Here is a 21,409-nt window from a genome sequence, read left to right on the forward strand (position 1 = left end):
TGTGAGAAATCACATCTTGATCATCATGCTTATCATTATCAGGCAATTCATCATGATTATCATTATGCAAATCCTATTCCGATAGTGGCAAGGCCGCGGAGATGCTTGCTGCGGAGTGGACAAGCACCATAGAGATCACCGGCCCGGAGAATGTCCTTTGTATGGTTGCAGATGGAGAGGCGTCAAATAGGGCAACCAGAGCTATCATTGAGGGCATGTATCCCACCATCCATGTCACATTTTGCATGGCGCATTGCCTCAATAACCTCCTCAAGGACATAGGGAACTTGTCATGGATTTCACCCACCATTGGTGACGCCTCTCGAATTGTCTCCTTTGTGCTCAACCATCAAAAAGTGCGCCATGAATTCTCAAAGAGGAGCCACTTGTCCTTGTTCAAATATTCAGAGACAAGATTTGCATTCAATTGGCTTATGCTAGGCCGCTTGTCTACATGTGGCGGAGCCTTAAGGGGCCTCTTTCTCAATGATTAGTTCCAGGCCATGCCGGAGTCTACATCAGCACAACAGGATTGAAATGCCGACAATGGGCCGACGACGCCGCTTGGTGGGAGGAGGTCAAGACTCTTGACGCCATGGTCAAGCCTATTCTACACCTACTTCGAGTTGTGGATGGCTTGCAGCCATGCATTGGCAAAGTCTACGAAGCCATGATCGGATGATAGAGGCACTTGAGAAGCTTGTGCCTGACCCTGTTCAGTATACGGATATTCATGGCTTGTGTGAGTCGAGGTGGAATGGATACTACTCTCCACTTCATGCGGCAGCTTATGTGCTTGACCCTGAGTTTCAGGGAAGGTGTCAAGAGACCGACAAGGAGGTGAGCAAAGGATGGCGGCTTGCATTGGAGCGCCTTGAGCCTAGCAGTGACACTAGGCGCAAGATTAGAGACGAGCTACTCAACTACAAGCAAAAGAAGGGGTCCTATGGAAGTGTAGATGCAAAGGTTGATCGCAACAAGATTGGCTCGGTTTTGTGGTGGGAGGACTATGGAGGAGATGGCCCACATTTGCAGGGCTTGGCTGTTCGTGTCCTTAGCCAAGCATGTACCACTAGTTGCTTGGAGCAACTATGGAGTGTGTACAGCCACATTGCCTCTAAGAAGAGAAATTGCCTTGGGGTCGAGAGGGCCAATGATTTGGTGTTTGTGAGCGCTAACTTGCGCATGCTTGCCAAGAGCGTCACACACAAGGCAGATCCCTTCACTGAGTGGGAGATGGCACAAGAGAATCCATCTATGGCCGATACACTTTTGGAGAAGCTAGAGGAGGACTTCAAGCCTCAATGCGAGCCTCCCGAGGCCTCATACGTCGCTGATGACCTCGACTACGACGACGATATGGAGATTCAGCAGGCGAGCACTTCTTGAGTTTGATGATCATTGATCACTCTCGAGTCTAGACTCTTGAGTCTACGACTCTACCTACTACATAGCCCTTTGTACTTTTTGTTATCCTTTAGGCTTTTTGACTCTTAAGCCCTTGTGGCATGCACTTTTCATTTTGTATCCATCGATGTTTTATTAGCACATTTCCGCCTACATGACTCGTGTTCTTTGGTCTATTTACTGTAAATTTGTGGTCAAAGTGATGCTCTATGTGTGTGGCATGTGTGTAGGTCAAAAAATGCCAAAAAAACTCTCTTTTTTTGGCCGTTCCGACCCCCGTCCCCGTTTCCTGACTTTTGCCGTCCCGTCCCCCTCCCCGACCCCGACCCCGACCCCGACCCGCCATCCCATGTAACTATGCCTCCAAGGGCCCCACTCTCTATGGCGAGAGTGGTCTACTATTGATTGCACAAATCTCTACAATGCTTGGACTTGCCGACGATGTCAACAACGATGAGGACGACGACGAGACGACTGAAATCTGAAAACGCTAATGGTTGAAATCTGCAAATCTTGTATCTACTGAATTCCGACTCTATGTCGATGACGACGATGCAACGACGACACGCTGAAAACGCAGATGCTGAAATCTGCGTTTTCCAGGCTGAATCTGCAAACTTTGTAGGATCTGACCGTGCGGCGAGGATCTGCTGCGGGAAGGTGAGATCTGCAAGGTTCGGGGGTTCTACTGCGGGTACTGACTGCTGAAAACTGAAAACGTTGATGCTAACTGAGGTCTTGTCGCGAGCGAACTGCAAAACGCCGAGACATCAGGCTGATCCAAAAACGCTAGGGCTGATCTTTGTCTTGTTGTGGAGAATCCGCTAACAAAGATCGGAGTCTACTGCTTCTTGCTGTCCCCAGGCTGTTGCCAATGCAAAAACGCTAGCTGATTTGGTCCAAAAGAGGTAGACTTTTGCTGTGATGCAAAAACGCTAGGGCATCTGGGGTTCTGCTGAGAAGTTGCCTCTTGAGCGAGTGCTCCTGTTGCCTCTTCTGCCAGAAAGTGCTAGCTCTGGTTTGCTTATATATTATCTTAGCAAAATTGCCCTACCTACTTTCCAACAAAAGTCACTTAAAAATAATAAGTGAAAAATGTCAAAAATAGGGAAAATAGGTCTATGCATTGTAAAAATGCTCCTCATGGGTTCTGATGGAAATCTGATGATCATGCTGTGTGCAACCAGAAGATATGCATCTACTCTAAGTGTCTGGAGATGCACGGTCTACGAACAGACTCACAAAAGTGCCAGATCACTTCCTATTCTAGACTGACTTGACTGAATTGAACCCTAGTCATGTTGTCGCTTGTCCACGGACACATAGGGTTGGATGTGTCACGTGACAGTTTAGCATAGTCTATTCCAAATGGAACCCCAAATTCAGCTTGGCCGGATATCTGGTGCAGTGGGTTTGCACAAGAGGGGAGTTACTCCGCTCCTTTGTCAACAGATATACCTCGATTTTTTAATACTAGAGTCACTGATGTCTGTTTGAGCTTCAAGGATACTAAGAGCTGACAGTATTCTCTTGTATGGCTTTATGAAATGGAATTCCGGATAATATGATATTGATTTGTTCTTGACTTGTTTAAGTGCAGGAACTGATAGACGAAATGACTGCAGCATTTTGATCTAAACGATCTCAATAGACATGGTTACAATAGGGATTAGTCAATTGGGCATCTATGAGTCCTGAGTGGATCTAGATGCGATTGCTAGTTGCATTGCCGATAAATCATGGTCTAAGATCCGAATGAATGTTGAATGTGATTTGTCATGTGATGTCAAGAGATGTCCTGTGATGTCGAGTGATGTGACTGTTGATTGGTACATGTGCTAGATGTGTGTTCCTAAAATAGGTACTAACAATCAGTGTCTGCTAAGAAATTATGGCTTCCATCTGTTTTGCAGGCGTAATCAAGGGCGATTACAATTTACAATGCTTTCAAGTCTTGTTTTCATCTTGCCTTTTCTTCCACGTTCCTCAGCTGCTCTTGAACTCTCAGGCCTTTCGTCGTCCTTGTCATTCTGTTCTTTTTGTGCCTTTTTAGGACACTTCGCGGAGACATGTCCAGTTTCCCCGCATCCAAAGCACTTCCCCTCCTTGATGAAGCGAGCCCGCTCCTGAGGAGTAAGCTTGGGTCGTGCATCCTTCTTTTCTGAGTTGCTCTTTCTCTTTCTACTTTCATTTGTCGAAGTTTTCTCAGCTCTTTGTGTCATGATCTCATTGGTGGGGTAAGTCAGATTGCCAGAGTTGATGGCAAAACCCCGTTTCGCATGACCCATTAACTCCTCAATAGAAGCTGACTTTTGTTCCAAGCAGTGGTCTCGGATCTCTATAGGTAGACCCAAGGTAAACCGCTCAATCTGTTCTTTGAACGAGATCTTCTTTATGTAAGGTGCAGCGCAAGTGAATGTTGAACTTTGCTCCAGATGAGTGCTCCGAACTGTGCTCAAGGGTTCCTTTTACTTACGGAAGGGAGAGCCTTTCGTTCCTTTAGTGAGAGAGTGCATTGGACACAAACAAAGTGATGAACACTGTGAATGAAGGTGCTGAGACTAAGAGATAAGAGAGAGAAGAATACGACACCAGAATGATGTCAAACTCTCCTCCGAAGGCCCCACTCTCTATGGCGAGAGCGGTCTACTTATGATTGCACAAAACTCTACAATGCTTGGACTTGCTGACGATGTCGACGACGATGAGGACGACGACGAGACGGCTGAAATCTGAAAATGGTAAGGGCTGAAATTTGCAAATCTTTATCTGCTGAATTCTGACTCTATGTCGATGACGACGACGCGCTGAAAACGCAGATGCTGAAATCTGCGTTTTCCGGGCTGAAACTGCAAACTACGCTGGATTTGACCGTGCAGCGAGGATCTGCTGCGGGAAGGTGAGATCTACGAGGTTCGAAAGTTCTAGTGCGGGTACTGACTACTGAAAACTGAAAACGCTGAGTCTAGGGCTGGTTCCATCGCGAAGATCTGCAAAAACGTTGAGGTGTCTTGCAGATGCAAAAACGCTAGGGCTGAAAATCTTCTGCTGCGGTGGAAATCTGCTAACTGTTGTAGAATCTACTAACGCTAGTGGATCTGCTGTCTGCTGTGGTCGCCGAGGCTGATCTGCTGTGCAAAAACGCCAGAGCTGGTCTATGGTGCAAAAACGCCAGTGTTGATGCCGTGTTGCAAAAACGCTAGGCCTTGCGGGGGGGGTTTCTTGCTGAGAAGTTGCCTGTTGAGCAAGGTGCTCTTGCTGCCTCTTCTGCCAGAAAGTGCTAGCGCTAGGTTTCTATATATACAAACTTAGCAAAATTGCCCTACCTACTTTCCAGCAAAAGTCACTTAAAAATAATAAGTGAAAAATGTCAAAAATAGGGAAAATATGTCTATGCATTGTAAAAATGCTCCTAATGGGTTCTGACTGTAATCTGATGATCATGCTGTGTGCAACCAGAGGATATGCATCTAGTCTAAGTGTCTGGACATGCACGGTCTGCGAACAGACTCACAAAGGTGCTAGATCACTTGACTTGACTGAACTGAACCCTGGTCATGCTGCAGCTTGTCCACGGACACAAAGGGTTGGATGTGTCACGTGACACTAAAATGAAGAGGCGGTTAGAAAAGAGCTCCACAATCTCTCGCAATAAGCGTCCACTGTATCTTTCTTGGTCATCCGAAGATGGTTCCAAGCAATTCGTATATCATGTTCATACTCTCGAGTCAGCCAAGAAGAAATAGAAAGCCTCTTAAATTTCAACCATTTTACTGGCGCAGTCTTGCTTAATAGAAGCGTGGACCACCAAGTTCGAGCGTTCCCCTTAAAGTAAGAGGCAGCTCTCCGAATCTTAATGTGCTCTGAGTAACGCCCTACCGTGAAAGCGATGTCAAACTGCTGTACAAAAGACAAAGCCTTCGAAGCATCTCTATATCCCGAAAACGTGTCAAATTTAATTGAGACTGTCCACCTTCTTTAAACTCTCGGACTTTCTTGCTTTTGTCTTCCAGAAAGTCATACTGGTTGGCTTTGTAAAACTTCTTCTTTGCATGAAAGTTGATGTCATCAGAGTCTGAACTGTCTGTAGACGAGTCCTCTGTAGAACTGTCACTCAACGGGCGAGATTTAGACTTCTTTGTCTTTTTCTTGCCCTTTCCGAAGTGTTGCTTCTTGCTTCGCTTTTTGCCTTTTCGATCTTTTTCGCTTGAGTCAGATGAGCTAGAAGAACTATCAGAAGAAGAAGAAGAAGAAGAACTGGGTACTTCTTCAAATTGAACACGCTTCTTCTGTTTCTTTGCTTTTTCAAATGTCGACTGACGACCCAAGTAGCCGGGGAAGTCAGTGCCTTTCTTTTGCTTTTTGTCGTGCTTTTCAGCTTTGTTTTGCGCGTCAAAAAGCTGAGCAATTCGTGCATCAACCGCTTCTTCTAATTCTTTCTCTGTATACTTCTTGGAAGTAGGGGGTTTCTTGAGAGCGGGTTTTCGGGGTGGTTCTGTGGTTTTCTGCCACTGCGCGTGCACTTCCTGGAAAGAAGTCTCGCTCATATATTTTGCAAATTTTGGGTCCTTCATAAAATTGAGCATCATCTTTATTGCATCGCCGATAAATTGACGACACTCCATCTCTCGACGCTCCGCATGAGTAGGCTGAGGCGGGCCATACTCCTTGCCGGAATCTTCGTTGCAATCCCTTCCCGCATCTCCGGATGCAGAGGGAGTCGATTGATCTTTGCCTGAAGCCATAGGTACCGCAGAAAAAAATTTGGGATCGGATTTCCCGTAGAAGAGAAATCGGCCGTGCTCTGATACCACTGTAACAGACTTGGATACTCCAAGTCAAGAATCTACCGCGACAACACCAAATAACCACTTCAAAACAGTTCAGAGTTCACATTTATTCGACACTGGCCGGGGGGAGTTCCGTGCCTAGAGATATTGGCCCCAAAGACTGGCGCCCCTTTCGGTATGCGGGCAGGCGCTCACACTCGGACTCTGCGTCCAGATGCAAGAGTCTGAGTTCAAAGTACAAGAATGCAGGCAGGCACTCACACTCGGACTCTGCATCCAGATGCTCTGAGTTGTGAGAAGCCAGCCCATTAATTTAAAGGTTACATGGGATGCCAAAAGCAGAGCCCCCAAAAGCTGAAAATCAAAAGCTTCCTAAAAATAAAGCAAAAGATTTTTCTCTCTCTCTCTCTTGCTTAATAAAGCAAAGAGGATTTCTCTCAATTGCGTAGAAATCAGCAACCAGCAAAACCGTAGCAAAAAGCATCGCCCAAAAGCTGCCAACAAAATCCTGCAAACTGCGCCGCAAAACGCGGAGTTCCGTAGAGCTTCCACGTGTCAACTCGCCACGTCAACAAATCAGTTAGGGTTTCCCAGAAAATTAAGGTTTCTGATTTTCTACAGTTAGGGTTAGGGTTTCAACAATAAGGGTTAGGATTTCCAGCAATTAGGGTTTCTAGCAGAGGGTGTGTGTGTATAGCGGGCAGCCACATCATCACTTTGTGACATCAAGCCGTCACGTTTGAGACGTTTTCAGGCTACCAAGGCACCCATCGAGCCCTCATGCGCCATGCCGATCTCCTTTGTCAAATCTTTATCATCGTTATCTCTATCCAGCTTGCCTTTGCCTTTGTCTCTTTGTGATTTCCTGCTTTTGTCTTTGGCTTCAAACTCCCGGGCCAAACAAAGCATCGTGTCACATTTATAACATTGGTTGTCAAACCTCATGGGTACCCAGGCAACTAATTGAGTACTGGTACTGCCATCCTTGTCAAGCATGCCTTTGCATTTGTCCTTTAGCGATGTCGTGCAACTCATGCACATTAAGTTTGTTTGAAGCTTATATGTTTAATGAACAGTGATTAAGGGCTGGTTGCAGGCCGAGTTCAATGTTGAATGTATGTCAAATGCGGCTGAAAGGGCCAAAACATGCTTTAATGATGCTAAAACGGTGTTATGCTTGAAGTGAACACGGATGGGGTATTGTGCCCTAGAACTGCAATGCTCGATGTGCTCTACCGGCCTGTCTTTACGGCTCGTCAATCGGAGCTACGGATAAGAAGTTATGACAATTTTAAGTTGAGTCAGTAGCAGATCCGTACCGGATTGGGAAACTGCAACTGAGGGGACAAGAATGAAATGAATGCGTCGGGCTGAAGTGCTCACTTCGTGAAGCGCGTCGGTCTTTTCAGATCAGTGATCGGAGTCCCGCTTGCCAAGTTATGGGCTGTTAAAGATTCTCCGGGGGTCGGTTCCGTGTCAGTCTAGTCGGCTCAACCGGAGTGCCATCTAAGAATTTTTTAGCTTTATTTGGGTTTTGATAGAATGTCGTCTTTTGGAATGCAATGATTGCGGGGAAAGGCCAACACTGCCTTGGCTGGATTGTATACGAAATGTTGTGCTTGACAATGCCTTAGCCGATATGTATGCCAAATGTGGTGCCGTTATGAAAGCACAAAAAGCTCTTGATGAGCTCATCATCCGAAATGACGTATTGTGGAGTGCATTGAGTAGAGAATTTCGACTTTGCCGGTGCCTTGGTTAATTTACATGCCAATCGGTGCCTTGGTTAAGTTGTTTGCCAAATGTGATGCCCACTAAGGCCGGCTGCCCAAGGAGCTAAGCCAAGGGCTGTCCACTAATTTGTGGCCAACTAAGGGCCATTGGCTAAATGTGATGAGAGGCCATTAAACATTGGCCAAGGGCTCAAATAAAGGCCGCCACACCCTAGATGGGCTAGCCCGCCCAAGTCAACCAAGGCCGCCCAAGGGCACATAAAAAGGCCGCCCGGCCATTGGCTAAAGAAGGGTGGCCACCCAATTAAAAACTTGGGGCTTAATGTGAAGCCAAGCAAAGAAAAAGGGGGCATGGCGTGCAAGGAGGTCGTAGGCAGCGTAGGTAGAAGAGATGCGCTCGTAGCGCGCAGTGTAAAGCTCGGACAAGCCCGCTGAAGAAGCGAGATACACTCAGAAGAGCCTCGCGATCGTGTTTGGTGCCATTCCCGGCAAAATCCAAGCTGTTCAATTTCGGCCTGCCACGTCAGCAAGAGGCCGGACCCATTAGCGACATCGATAATGGGTGCCTCGCTATTTTTAGCCCAAGGGACATGCACCCATAAAAAGGAAGGGAAAACGTGTGATTTAGGGTTTTTTTTTTTCACCTCATCATCGGAAGTCCTACTCCTCCTCCTTGGAAGCTCCATATCCTTAAGCTCTTGATAATCCCCAAGCGCTTAATCTGGATTCTTAAGCTCCTCGTGCCTTCAAGCTCGAGAATTCCTAATCACCTCCTCATAAGATTTAAGCTCTGAAGCCTTCACGCTCTTAATCCCTTAAGCTCGCTAATCTCGCCCTTAAATAATTCCTAAAGCTCTCTAATCTCCCAAGCTTAACCTATTTAGCTCTTAAGCTTTCCTCCTCATCGGAGGGAAAGCTCTCTCTATCCAGAAGCAAGGGAAGCCAAAGCTCTTAAGCTATTAGGAGCAGAGTTAATCCTCAAGTTTAAGCTCTTTTAACCTCTCTTAATCTAATCTATCACCATAAGCTAAGCCTAATCAAGTTTCTATCTCCTAAACCGAGCCTAATCTTCTGAGCTTTCATTACCTGAGTCATAAGCTCTCTTAAGCCATCTTAAACCTTCCCTAAGCTTATTAGCCATTCGAATCGAGGAGCAAAAGGCAAAGTAAGCAGAATTTCATCAATTTCTTGTTTAAGCACCTGATTTAAGCAAGATTTTTCCTTGTAAGAGCATTTAAGCTTCCATTAGGGATTGATTAATCATGGATTATGTCGATTAACTTGAAATTAGACGGACTGCTTGTTTTGAATACTGTTGTCGGTAATTGCATCTGCTACACCTTGTTTCCCACACCTCTCACAGCCAGGGGCCTGGTGCCTTCCCGACTCACCTTTTGCACAATTATCCCTCGACAGCGAACTCGTCCTTTTGCTTTTGGCTTCACAACGTCAAATGCAGGTTTACACGCGTGTGATAAGATTTATTAAGTACTCCCACAACCCAAAATTTGTGAAGTATCTGTAGACTTATCCGATGGATCAGATTCACCTGAAATGGCGAGTAGGCATTGATTCTTCTCTCGGGTCGGAAAGAAAGCTGAAAGAACAAACGAGTGCAGAAAAGCGGAAGTTGTACTCGCAGAAAGAGCTGGATGGAGCTCTTGAAAAGAAGATAAACCAGATAATGAAAGGCTTGAAGCACTCTCGGAAGAAGAGGAAATCGGTGGATTTCCCCGGTTATTTGGACCGGAAGTCGAGTTTCGAGGTGGCAAGCAGATCCAAGAAGCATGCTTGTTTCAAGGATGACTCAGATTTTTCTTCGTCTTTAGAGTTTCGACAGTTCATCGTCCTCTAGTTCCAGAGAGGATGAGAAAAGGCGAAAGAAGCGGAGAAAGAGCAAGAAAAGCAGAATTCTAGAAAAGTCTAGAAGGCATGAGAGGCCATCTAGCAGTTCGGAGAAGGAGAGCTCGTCCTCTTTTGACAATGAACAGATGAGCAAGAAAACCAAGGAGGTCAAGCCCTCACGTTTGAGACGTTTTCAGGCTACCAAGACACCCATCGCGCCCTTGAGTTTGTACAACAGTTTGACATCGCCTTCTCTTGTCACGTGCACAACCCTATGTGCATGTGGACAAGCTACTTCATGTCTAAGGTTTAGGTCAGCTTAGGAAGTGTTCTGGCACCTTTGTGAGTCTGTTCGCAGGCCGTGCATGTCCAGGCACTTAGAGTAGTTGCATATCCTCTGATTGCACACAGCATGATCATCATAATTACAATTAGTAGCCATCATGAGCATTTTACAGTGCATAGAACCTATTTTCCCTATTTTAGCCATTTTTCAATAATTATTATTAAGTGACTTTGTTGGGAAACTGGGTAGGGCAAATTGACTAAGGCAATAGAAAAGCTAGCACTAGCACTTTCTAGTAGAAGAGGCAACAGATAGCATCTGGCAGTGCACCTTCTCAGCAAGGCCGGCAAGGGAACCTAGCGATTTCAGCCACAAGGACCAGCCAGCGTTTTTCAGTTGCAGATCAGCCTTGGCGTTCATCTACAGCAGATCAGCCATGGCGTTTTCCACAGCATCAGATCACCTAGCGTTTGCAGACTCCCAGATCAGCCTGGCGTTTTTGCAAACAACAGATCAGCCTAGCGTTTTTGCAACATGCAGATCATCCTAGCGTTTTGCAGATTCCCCGCGACAAGCACATCCATTGCATCAGCGTTTTCAGTTTTCAGCAGTTAGACTCCGCTCCGCAACCCCCAAACCTCGCAGATCTCACCTTCCCGCAGCAGATCCTCGCCGCACGGTCAGATCACCCTGCATTTGCAGATTCAGCCCGCTATTCGCAGATTTCAGCATCTGCGTTTTCAGTGCATCGTCATCGCATCGCCGTCGTCAGCGACATAGAGTCAAAATTCAGCAGATACAAGATTTGCAGATTTCAGTCCCTACGTTTTCATTTTTCAGCCCGTCTCGTCGTTGTCGTTGTCGTCATCATCGTCGACATCGTCGGCAAGTCCATTGCATTTAGACCATTGTACGAGGATTGTGCAATCAATAGCATAGACCTCTCTCGCCATAGAGACTGGGGCCTTAGAGGAGGGTTTGACAACATTCTGGTGTCGTATTCTTCTCTCTCTTTCTCTCAGTCTCAGTACCTTCATGCATAGTGTTTACCCACTTTGTTTGTGATCATTTGCACTCTCACTAAAGGAACGTAAGGCTCTCGCTTCCGTAAGTAAAAGGAACCCTTGAGCACAGTTCGGAGCACTCATCTTGAGCAAAGTTCAACATTCACTTCCACTGCACCTTACATCTCTAGAGGTTGGTTCACGGAACACTCCAAGGTGCGAAGGTTGGCATCAAGGAAATGCACAGACAACGTTGTTGTTACACAGAGAAACACCTGCGACATGGTTAAAATTCAAGAGAATTTTCACGTCAACTTGGATATCAGATGAATATGAAAGAGATGTGATCACGGCTTGAAATCACTTGAGAATGACTAAGAAAGATACGTTGGATGACTACTACCAGAGGTTTTGGGATACTTATTTGCCAATGTCTTCGTTTTGGAAGATTACTTGGAGAGACCAGATTGAGCAGTTTTGTTGTGGTTTGCCAAAAGAAATTCAAGAGTATTGTCTAAACCAGAAGTTTGACTCTATTCCAAGACTTATGGGACATGCTAAGCAAGGATCTGGAATGCATGCCGGCTCATTGACTTATCCTACGGACATGATAGTATCCACCTCAACAAGGCAAGAGTCTGCCAGTGAAGAGAATGAATCAGGGGAATCGGATGACGGCTCATCACAGGATTCTAGAGCAATAAGAGAATCAGATGGTAGCGCCTTCGAGGGTTTCGACGAACTAAGAGAACCAAATGCAATTTCATCACTTCATCACAGGATCCCGGAGAAGAAAGGGGGTCAAATGATAGCGCTTGAACTTAGTGCATCTAGACATCTATTAGAGATAGGTGAGATCTGGATGTGATGGCTAAGTGAATGAAGAATGAATGTGATTTGAACTTAGTGCATCTCGACATCTATTAGAGATCGGTCACATCTCGATGTGATGCCTAAGTGAATGAAATTCTAGTGCATCAAGATGTCTATCTGGAGGAGTTGATTGGACACTGTTGCAAGTGCATCAAGAGTTCCGGAAGGATGAGATGGTTGCACAGTGATCTAGGTGCATCAAGAGTTCTAGATGGAATGAGATGGCTAGATTGAATGATTGAAAGACAAGTGTTCAATGTGAACTAAGCGTGTGATTTGTGAATTGCATGCTATGTGGATGTACTGTCTGGGGGGATAGTCATGGGCATGGTTTGCTTGATTGAAATGTGAAATGAAAGATATGAATATGATAGTAACAACATTTAGTAGATCAAGACATCCTTGAAAGATTATTGTGGTTTGGATGTGATTTGCTAAACGAAACAAACTTGGATACCCCAAGTCGGGAATCTGGCACGACACACAAGAAAATACTTAAAATCACATAACAAAATTATCATAGTTAGAGAGAGATGACACGGCCCGGCGTAGTTCCGTGCCCAAAGGTATTGGCCCCAAAGTCAGGCGCCCCTTTTGGTGCCAGAGAGAGAGCACACGCAACACGCAGTGGCGGAATTCCATCCCCAGAAAGTACTGACATGTCACGTGCACAAGGCTCTGTGTGCCATGTGGACATGCTTCATCGACTTCTAGAGCCAGTTTTCCCCTTCTTAGATAGGGATGTCTAGAATCCTAGGAGCATCAGTACCGGCAATTTTGTGAGCATGTTCGCAAGACCCGCATGTCCGAACAAGTCCATCAGATTAGGTTTTCCAGTTTTAAAACCCTCTTGCATAAATAATTTGTATATGCATTTTGAAAGATGTTATTACACTACGGTAGGCATCTGGCATGACGAGCATATAGTTCTAGGTTAGAGGAATCCAACGAGCCATTCCCCGCGTCGACCGGATTCCTGGATGGTGAGATGTGCGACAGTTTCAATGTTCACACGGTTCAGATACTCCTGCTCAGTTTTAAAATAAATTGATTTATTGATTTATCTGTTGGAAAACCTAGTGGACACTTGCCCTACCCAAGCCAAATAAAGTTTATAAGGCCTATTCCTCGCCTATAAAGGGAGCACTCACCTTAGCCATTCAATCAGATTGCACAGTGCTAGCTTGAGGAGCAAGGCAGCCGAGCGTTTTTGCAACACATCAGCCTAATGTTCTCAGCCTGCAAACCAGCCAGCATTTGGGGAGCGGAGCAGCTAGCGATTTGCAGATTCAGCACTAGCGCTGCAGTTCCCTTGCAGTACAGCCAGCATTTTCAGTTTTCAGCCCATCAACGGCAAGGTGGTGCGAGATCCTTTAGCGCTAGCCCATCACGGTTGTGGTCCGGTACTTTAGCAGCCCATTGAGCTCTCACCTCGGCCATTCCCTCGTCGTCATCGAGTGCTCCATTTGTAACAAAGTTCATTCCCTTGGAGGACCAGTGCGAGCGCTACACCATTGGACTACCATCACCATTGCAGGAATATTCTCTCTCGAAGCAAGTCTCTACCATGCAAGAGCTTATGGACCATGCCGCGGTCGGCTACAAGCTCATGAAAGGAAAATTGGAGTTTACCACAGAAGAACCTCCGGCCACTAACCAGAACTCCCGGCAACAACGAACAAATTCTAGGGAATCCCGTGAAAACCAACCTCAAAGGCCTCGTCTGACACAACGTCAACGAGACGCCTTGTTACAAGAAAGCCGATGCTTCGAATGTTTCCAAACAGGGCATACGTTCAATACATGTCCTAAGCGAACCTCGACGTCCTCAGTGCAACCTTCTGCTCCCACGACAGATAGATCCCCGCGGCCACCTCCGGCCAAGAAGGCTAGACCTGCTATTGGACCAGTACCCGATATTTATGGTATACACCTCGAGAGTTTTAATGAATTATGCAGAGCTTATGGAAAAGTCAACGGCTTGAAAGCCCTTACTTCATTTGACCCCGGAGCTATGGAGAACTTCATCCATCCAGAATTCTTGAAGCAGATGCACTTTAATTATGATGCAGAGAGTGGAGAAATTGAAGCTGAGCTAGCCACGGGGCAAACTCAGAAAGTGGTACCGCTCATTGGTGCACTTCCAGTGACTATACAAGATTATCATGCAAAAGCCGATTTCCACATTACAAAGATGGGCAATTGCGACGTTCTCTTGGGCATGCCCTGGCACGTCAAGAAAGATGTACCTCTCCAGGTCCGGAACCGAACCATCACCGTGATGCAGAAGGGCAAGCCCGTTGTCCTCAAAGTTCGGTTGTCCAAACAAAACCCTGAATGACCTGTCTAGTTGTTTTCTAGTTAGATACTTTTGAACATTGTTTGAGAAAGTATTGTTTGAACTTTGTTTGAAATGGATGCTATCTGTTTTAAACCTATCTTGGTGCTGATTTCAAATGTTTGACTCTGGTTTTAATACTGGTTTCATAGATAGGTGATTTTTACTCCCGTGTCGCGTGTCATCTCTCTCTTTCAGTATTGAAGTGCTAAAAGTTTGTTCAGTCTGTTCTTTTCTATTGGCACGTGGTGCCCGTCTTGTGACACCAATGTTGTCCATCATCGGCATCGTCAAGATCTCCGTTTTCAACCCTTCATTCCTCTCACATCCGGAGCGCAAATCAGCCCCTTGGTGGCCATCCGCAATCCCACATCGAGAAGGATCCAAGGTGCATCGAGTCAGCCGCGGAGGTGCCTCTTCTTGAGGAGTTACCGCGGCGATTGTCATCATTCGAATCAATAGAGTCTGTATTGAGATATTGCATTGTGTGTACATTCCATTTACGCAGTCTAAAGCACATACCACATTGGTAACGGTGTGGGGGCCCTTGAGAGGGTCATCGGGTTTTACTCTTCTCTTCTCTCTCTTTCTCTCTCCCTCTACACATCTCTATTGCATTCTCTCAGCCCCTCTCTTCAGGGGAAAGTAAAAGGAACCATCATCTAAGCTAAAAGGAATCACTAACGCAAGGAAAGAAGTTGAAGGATTTTGTGGAAGTGTAAAACTAGTTCTTCACCATTTCAAATCCACTGCACCTAACATTTGTATCAGAGCTTTGAAGATTTTGCACTAATCTGCTAATCCCCAAAAAGTTTTTTTTCTCGTGTGTTTGATTGCGTTGGCAGCCCTTCGGTGTATAGTCCTCCCACTCTAGGAACAACAAGCCTGCCATTGCATGTAGAGCCGTGCGCCTTGAGCGTCGGGAAATATCAACCAATTGTATACCGGGTATTACATGCAGGGTGCGTCGATGAAGGGGTAGATAGTCTCCCGAAGATTACTCTGCAACCTTCCTTGAACCAAGAAGAGAAATCCTTGCATGGTCAAGACTCATAGCGGTATGGAGACCTCCACCAAAAAAGAAGGGACGCAAGTGCCACCTACGGATCCTCCTAGCCCTCCCCCAACCCCTCCTCCTTCGCCACCAAATCCCATAGATGCTATGATGCGGATGATGATGGAGATGATGATGCGGCAAGAAGAGACAAGTCGTCAAGAGCGGGTGGTAGCGGCGGAGTCTTGGGCGTCGATTGGCAGCCGAAGCCGAGGCTCGTATACTGGAGAGGGCAGTCATGCGTGATCTCATCACCACCTGGGCGGCGCGATCCGATACCCCTCCTTCGGAGCCCGATTATGACAAGCTTGCCAAGACCATCGCGGACGCGACCAAGGCTACACAATCAGCCAATGAACCAATTCCCAAGAAGATCATGTTCAGTAAGTATGACGGTAAGATGGACGCTATTGTCATTTATTCTTGGTTGCATCAATTTACATCTTATTTTGCGGTTATGAAAAAGTCCGATAATAACAAAGTTCTCTTGGCTTCCATGCATCTAACGGATGAGGCCATCATTTGGAAGGATGAGCGGATGGAGAAGGAGGAGGAAGCCCACATGGCTGCCCATTCCAAGTCTCTTCTCGTTCCCCCTCTCGAGCTTAGTTAGGAGGAGTTTGCGGAGGATCTAAAGACTCGCTTCTTACCTCCACAGTACTTGAAGCGATTGAAAAAGGATTTTCGGGCTTTGTCTCAACAAGGTAAACCTGTGATGTCGTATGCTAACCGTGTGTTGCAACTAGGTGAACAATTGCGAAAATCGGATGAGGAAAGGTTAAAGGCCTTTCTCTTTGGATTGGACCACTCGATCAAGTTTGATGTGGAGGCCGGTGATCCAAAGACATTGCAACTTGCAAGACGCTATACACTTGGCTCAACTCCAAGAGATGAAGCATAACAAGGATAAGCTCAAGACGGCCTCAGGTAATGGTACCTCTTCCTCTCATGACTGGTTTAAGGACAAGAATTCTAATGGGAATGGTAACCATAAGAAGAACTCTCTTAGTTCTTCTTCTCAACCTAATTCTCCATCTCAATCTCAATCTCAATCTAAGGGCGATAAATCTAAGGATAAGGGTGAAGGAAAATCTAGGACCGGAACGGCTGGGAATGGGCAGATTTTCAAATTTTGGTGATTTGTCTTGTGAGCCTTCCCCTTGCTAAATGTCCCTTCCCCGACCCCTTACCTTCACAATGCACACAAGCTTTCAAGGGCCAAAGCTAAAGCTCTACCCTCTCGAGTCTCAACTCTCAAGCTCTAGCCTCTTTTAAGCTTTCAAGTCTAGACTATAGAGTCTACAAGGCTAAAAGCTCTCCCCCTCTCTCTCTCAACTTTCAAGCTCTCTCTCTCCCCCCTTCCCTCTCTCCCCCTCTCAATCTCTCAAGTCTACACGACACACGTTTGCCATAGTAAGACTAAATGGTCTTCAAATCAAGTGTTTTGTGAGTGTTAAGAGTCAAAGGACTCTAATACTACTTCTATTCAATCACACAGAGCTTGAAATTGCATTATTTGGGTGTTTTTATGCCTCTCGTTCCGCGCCGTTCCCGTTCCGGACCCCATCCCGTTCCCCCGTTACACGGGGGATCCCGTCGCCGTTCCTGTTCCGCGTAACTATGACGCACACATACACACTCTCTCTGCTCATGTGGCAGCAGCTTGAAAAACGCACCGCAATTTCCGCTGGAAAATGCGCTAAACAGGCTAACGTGGCAGACAGTACGGACATCCGCAATTTGCGTTGGTCATGCCAACGTGGCACTATACGGACACACGTAATTTGCAATGGTTGCTTTTGGCTGGCAGATTTTGGAGCAAAGCTTTTGAGTTTAAAAAGCTTGTGAGTTAAACTTTTGGGTCTCTGCTTTTGGGGCAACCCTTGTAAGAATAAATATGTCTATTGGGCCCTCATTACTCAGAGCATCTGGATGCAGAGTCTAAGTGTGAGTTCCCGCAGACTCCCTTGTACTTTGCACGCAGGTTAATATAAAAAGAAATACCGAAAGGACCGGGCCGTGTCATCTTTTGTGAACTGTTTTAAAGTGAATCTCTCCTATGTCGCAGTAGAATCTAGACTTGGGATGTCCAACTTTGTTACAATGGTATCAGAGCACACAAAGATTCTTCTTCTACGGAGGATCCGATCCTTTTTGCAACGCGCACAGCTTTTGGGAAAGAAGTCACTCCCCCCGACCCCAGACTTATTAGTCACTCCCACCCTTCATACATCGCACTCTCTCTAGCGTTTTGCACATTCTCTCTCTAGCGTTTTTTGCAGGAGGCGACAGCTAGCGATCTCTCTCTAACCCTTCCCTTTCTGGCCTGTTATCATCGCTCCGTAGCGGTTGTGCATCCCCGGTAAGATCCAGTGCCCGTTCGGTGGGCGGTACGTGCTTGTACCTATACGGCGAGGAGATTCATCGAGATAGATTCGAGATCTATTGTCTTCCCATCACAGAGAGGTGTTTTGATCGCAGTTGCAGACAAGTTCCTCGTTCGATTCACCTTCTTTCCGTTGCACCTTTGACATGGTATCAGAACCACGGCGTGCTCTTGAATCGGATCAGTGATTTGTACAAGATTGAGTTGCTGTTTTTTGCGACAAAAAGAGACAGTTTGCTGTTTTTTTTGCGTTTTTCACTCTTTTAGGATTGATTTCGGCTGTAGTAGACAAATTTGTAGATTTCCTATCTTCCACTTGACATGCCCAAATTCTCCGACACCATGGAGAAGAGTGATGACTCTGACACACTTTCAGTCCATAGTGATGAAGGACACCAAGAGGATGGGATCGGTAGCATTGACCACACCGTCAATGACGAATGGGGAGATTGGTCCCAGTTCTATTCCGGAGTAGGTGATCAACCAATCAAGATACCTACACTTCCTAACTTTCCCTCGGATCGGCAATTGAATGGAGACAATTATGCCATTTGGAAAGCAACCATGATGGGAGGACACGGAAGCCATAGACCGCACCCGAAACCTGGCAGACAAGTGGCGTGCCCCTGCCTTTGGCAACTCCGTGTAGATTCAGTTTAATGTTGTTTTTTATGCTAGTAAGCATGAGGCCATGTGTAACCATTCCTCGCTCTCTCTCTCTCTCTCTCTCTCTCTCAAAGTTACCTCAGAAACGGCATCAGTCTGCTTCTCGTGCTCAATTTCGGTTTTTAAAATGCTCAGAAGCTCCTGATCAGCGCTGGATGGTGTGCAGAAGTAGCGGAGGCTGCGAAGATACAGGGGGGAAGGAGAAGGAGGAGGGTTGGCGTTGTAGATATGGCGTGACACGGCGGTAGCAGTGCGAGATGATGAGCGTAGCAAGCCTCGAAATGCAGGCACGCGTCGTAGGAGCTGCGGCGTCGTCATGGATGAACGTCTGGCTTCAAGGTTTAAGGAGGGTCCTCAGCTCTTCAAAAACTAGCCTAGAAAACACATGGAGGGGGACATTTAGCATTTGGTTTGAGATGGGTGTGCTGTGTTGCTTGTGTCTTGAGTAAGATGATTGTGTGTTCCGATAGACACTCTCTAGTGTAGCCTTGTGTCTTTACAATGTATCTCTCTTGTGTATTGAGTAAGAGGACACAGGAAACTTTTGCATCAGGTGCAGCCATTGGTCATTGCTGACAAAAACGATGTTTAATGCATGTTGTCTCCCTAGTACAAACTAGATGGGGATAACTACCTACTTTGGGCATACATGACGCAATATCTCTCCCTTGCAAAGGGATTGGAGCATTATGTGGGGTTTGTGATGTATGACCAAGTTCTGTGGATGATGGTGCAGGTTCCAGCAGCTCTACAACTAGATTTATTTTGTCTACTATTCAAGCAAGCACATTGGAATGTTAAAGATACACATGCTCTTGCATTGATTTCACTTTCTGTTGAGCATAAATTATTCCACACATTCACTCTACACAAGTAGCAAAGTAAGCATGCAATAGATTAGCTTCTTTGTATGCAGGCTTAATCTAGAAAAAATTGTTTAACAATGTAAGGAGTCATAATCAAAGTTTATGCACAAGGAGGATGGTATGGATGTATTTCTTGCGGAGATTAAAAATATCAATGGGCGGTTAATTGCCATTCATGAGGTTATTCCCAATAGTTCTCTTCTGCAGACCGTCTTGATGCTTTGTCAGATTCTTGTCAAACTTTTACCTCCACTTGGAGATTGTTGGTAGAGAATAAACCTGATGAAGTTTGATGGTCTTGTCTCTTGCATTGTTGCAAGAGGCCCAATCCAAAAAAAGACAAGATTAAGTAGCATGTTGTTGAATAGGCATGTGGGGTTACGTAGCAAAAGAAGGATATCACTATTACCAAAGGCCCAATCCAAAATAAACAAAGTTAAGTAGCGTGTTGTTGAATAGGCATGTGGGGTTATGCACAAAAAGAAGAATGTCACTATTGCCACCTCCAATGATTCTTCAAGTAGTAGGCATGTCCGTGTAACTGTTGCTTCTTAAAACAAATATAGGCCTAAGAAGTTTGGCGATAAAGGCAACATGAAGATAAAATACCATTACTATAGTGAAAAGGATCATCTCATCAAGCACAATCATAAGCTTAAGGTGAAAGAGATTTGAAAGAAAGAGGCAAATTCAATCATTGTAGATGCTTTTTCAAACATAGATTTGGTAAAGATTATCTAAGATTCAGCATGTGATTTTAGTGAAGAGTGTCAATATGACCTCTATTCATAAGCTTAAGGTGAAAGAGATTTCAAAGAAAGAGGCAAATTCAACTAGTGTAGATGCTTTTTCAAATACAGATTTGGTAACTATTATGTAAGATGCAACATGTGATTTTAGTACACGATGTCAATATGACTCATCCGATGGGTTACTCGATGTGGAAGCATACTCCCTAATCACCAATGATTAGCATTAGGCTATGGAAGGTGAAGCCTTAGCTCAACCACGGTGTTAAGGTTAGGGTTAGAGAGATGGTGACTAGGGTTACGTTATGCCAAGAGCAAGAGAGAGAGAGAGAGTATAAACACAATGATAATGCTCAAAGTGCAATGCTTCATTAGGAAGTAGCATCTAATATAAGCTTGGTGCTTTACATTAATCATTCACTAGAGAGGGTTGCACCCTCTTGCTATTGGACCATCTCATCACTTATCTTCTCTAGCTGGCTAGAGGGCTCCCCCACATGGTACCACAAGTTGGGCTTACCCTAGCAATCACCCCCTTAAGCCGAACTTGTGGTTGTGCAAAGACTTCATATGTTTTGGTTCACATGGCTGACACATAGGTTTCACACAAATAAGGGTATTGTCACATAACACAAAAGGTATTGCACTCACACAAATTGTCTCCCCTCAAACACAAATTTTCATCCCCTAGACATAAATTGTGTAGGCACACAAATCATCAGGGTGAGTTCCTGCAGTGCAACAAACCCGGCACCTTAACTATTAAGTATGGAGCTTGATTTATGCCTCGTAATTTTTTGTTTTAAAAATGCACATTTGTAAGGCCCCCGTCATCCATCGTGCATGAAGAAAAATTACTCACCGGAAAACCAAAATTTTCACGTTGAGAGTGACTTCGTCGGAATATTATGGCTGAACGACGGTCGAAAAGTGGTTGAAAAACGGCCGGTTGGTTGGCCAATTGGCTAGTGGCCGAAAGTCAATGATCGGTGGCCAATTTCAAATCGGACTTGTCTTCTCAAGGGAGGCCACACATGGACGCATGGGAGAATTCAACTCGGACTTGTCTACAAGGGCGGTTGCACAGGGCTGCCTCTCATGAGAGAGCGCAACCCTTTTAGCCTATAAAAGGAGGCCTTTTCTACACACAAAAACGGATTGAAGAGGTGAAGCATTGTGATGCATTGTGAAGTTGATGCAACAAGGTGGACATGAGTCGGTGAGAGTGAAGCAAGGCGGGAGCTCCAAAAGGGTATAATCCCTTTGTAATCTACTTCTTGTTTTGAAGTTCTAAAGCCATTGAGTGGCTGCTTTCCCGTGGACGTAGCCCACATTGAGTGAACCACGTATATCGTGTGCTCTCTCTCTACTCTATATCTCTCTTCTGTGAAAATTTATCTCTCTCTATTAAG

The 21,409-nt window shown here is 45.6% G+C and overlaps 1 protein-coding gene across 1 annotated transcript in view; it reads right to left on the reverse strand.

The window, feature by feature from the left end:
- Positions 1-18,760, reverse strand: part of LOC147427764 (uncharacterized protein At2g39795, mitochondrial-like) — a 72,879-nt gene extending 54,119 nt beyond the window's left edge. Inside the window, exon 1 of the mRNA XM_086496998.1 lies at positions 18,461-18,760. Within this exon, the coding sequence (XP_086353124.1) occupies positions 18,461-18,700 (240 nt within the window). The 5' untranslated portion in view covers positions 18,701-18,760. The remainder of the gene's footprint in view (positions 1-18,460) is intronic.
- Positions 18,761-21,409: the final 2,649 nt, after the last annotated feature.

This window comes from Adiantum capillus-veneris, chromosome 23 (genome assembly GCF_014529385.1).
Source record: "Adiantum capillus-veneris isolate H3 chromosome 23, ASM1452938v2, whole genome shotgun sequence".
NCBI classification, from domain to species: Eukaryota; Viridiplantae; Streptophyta; class Polypodiopsida; order Polypodiales; family Pteridaceae; genus Adiantum; species Adiantum capillus-veneris.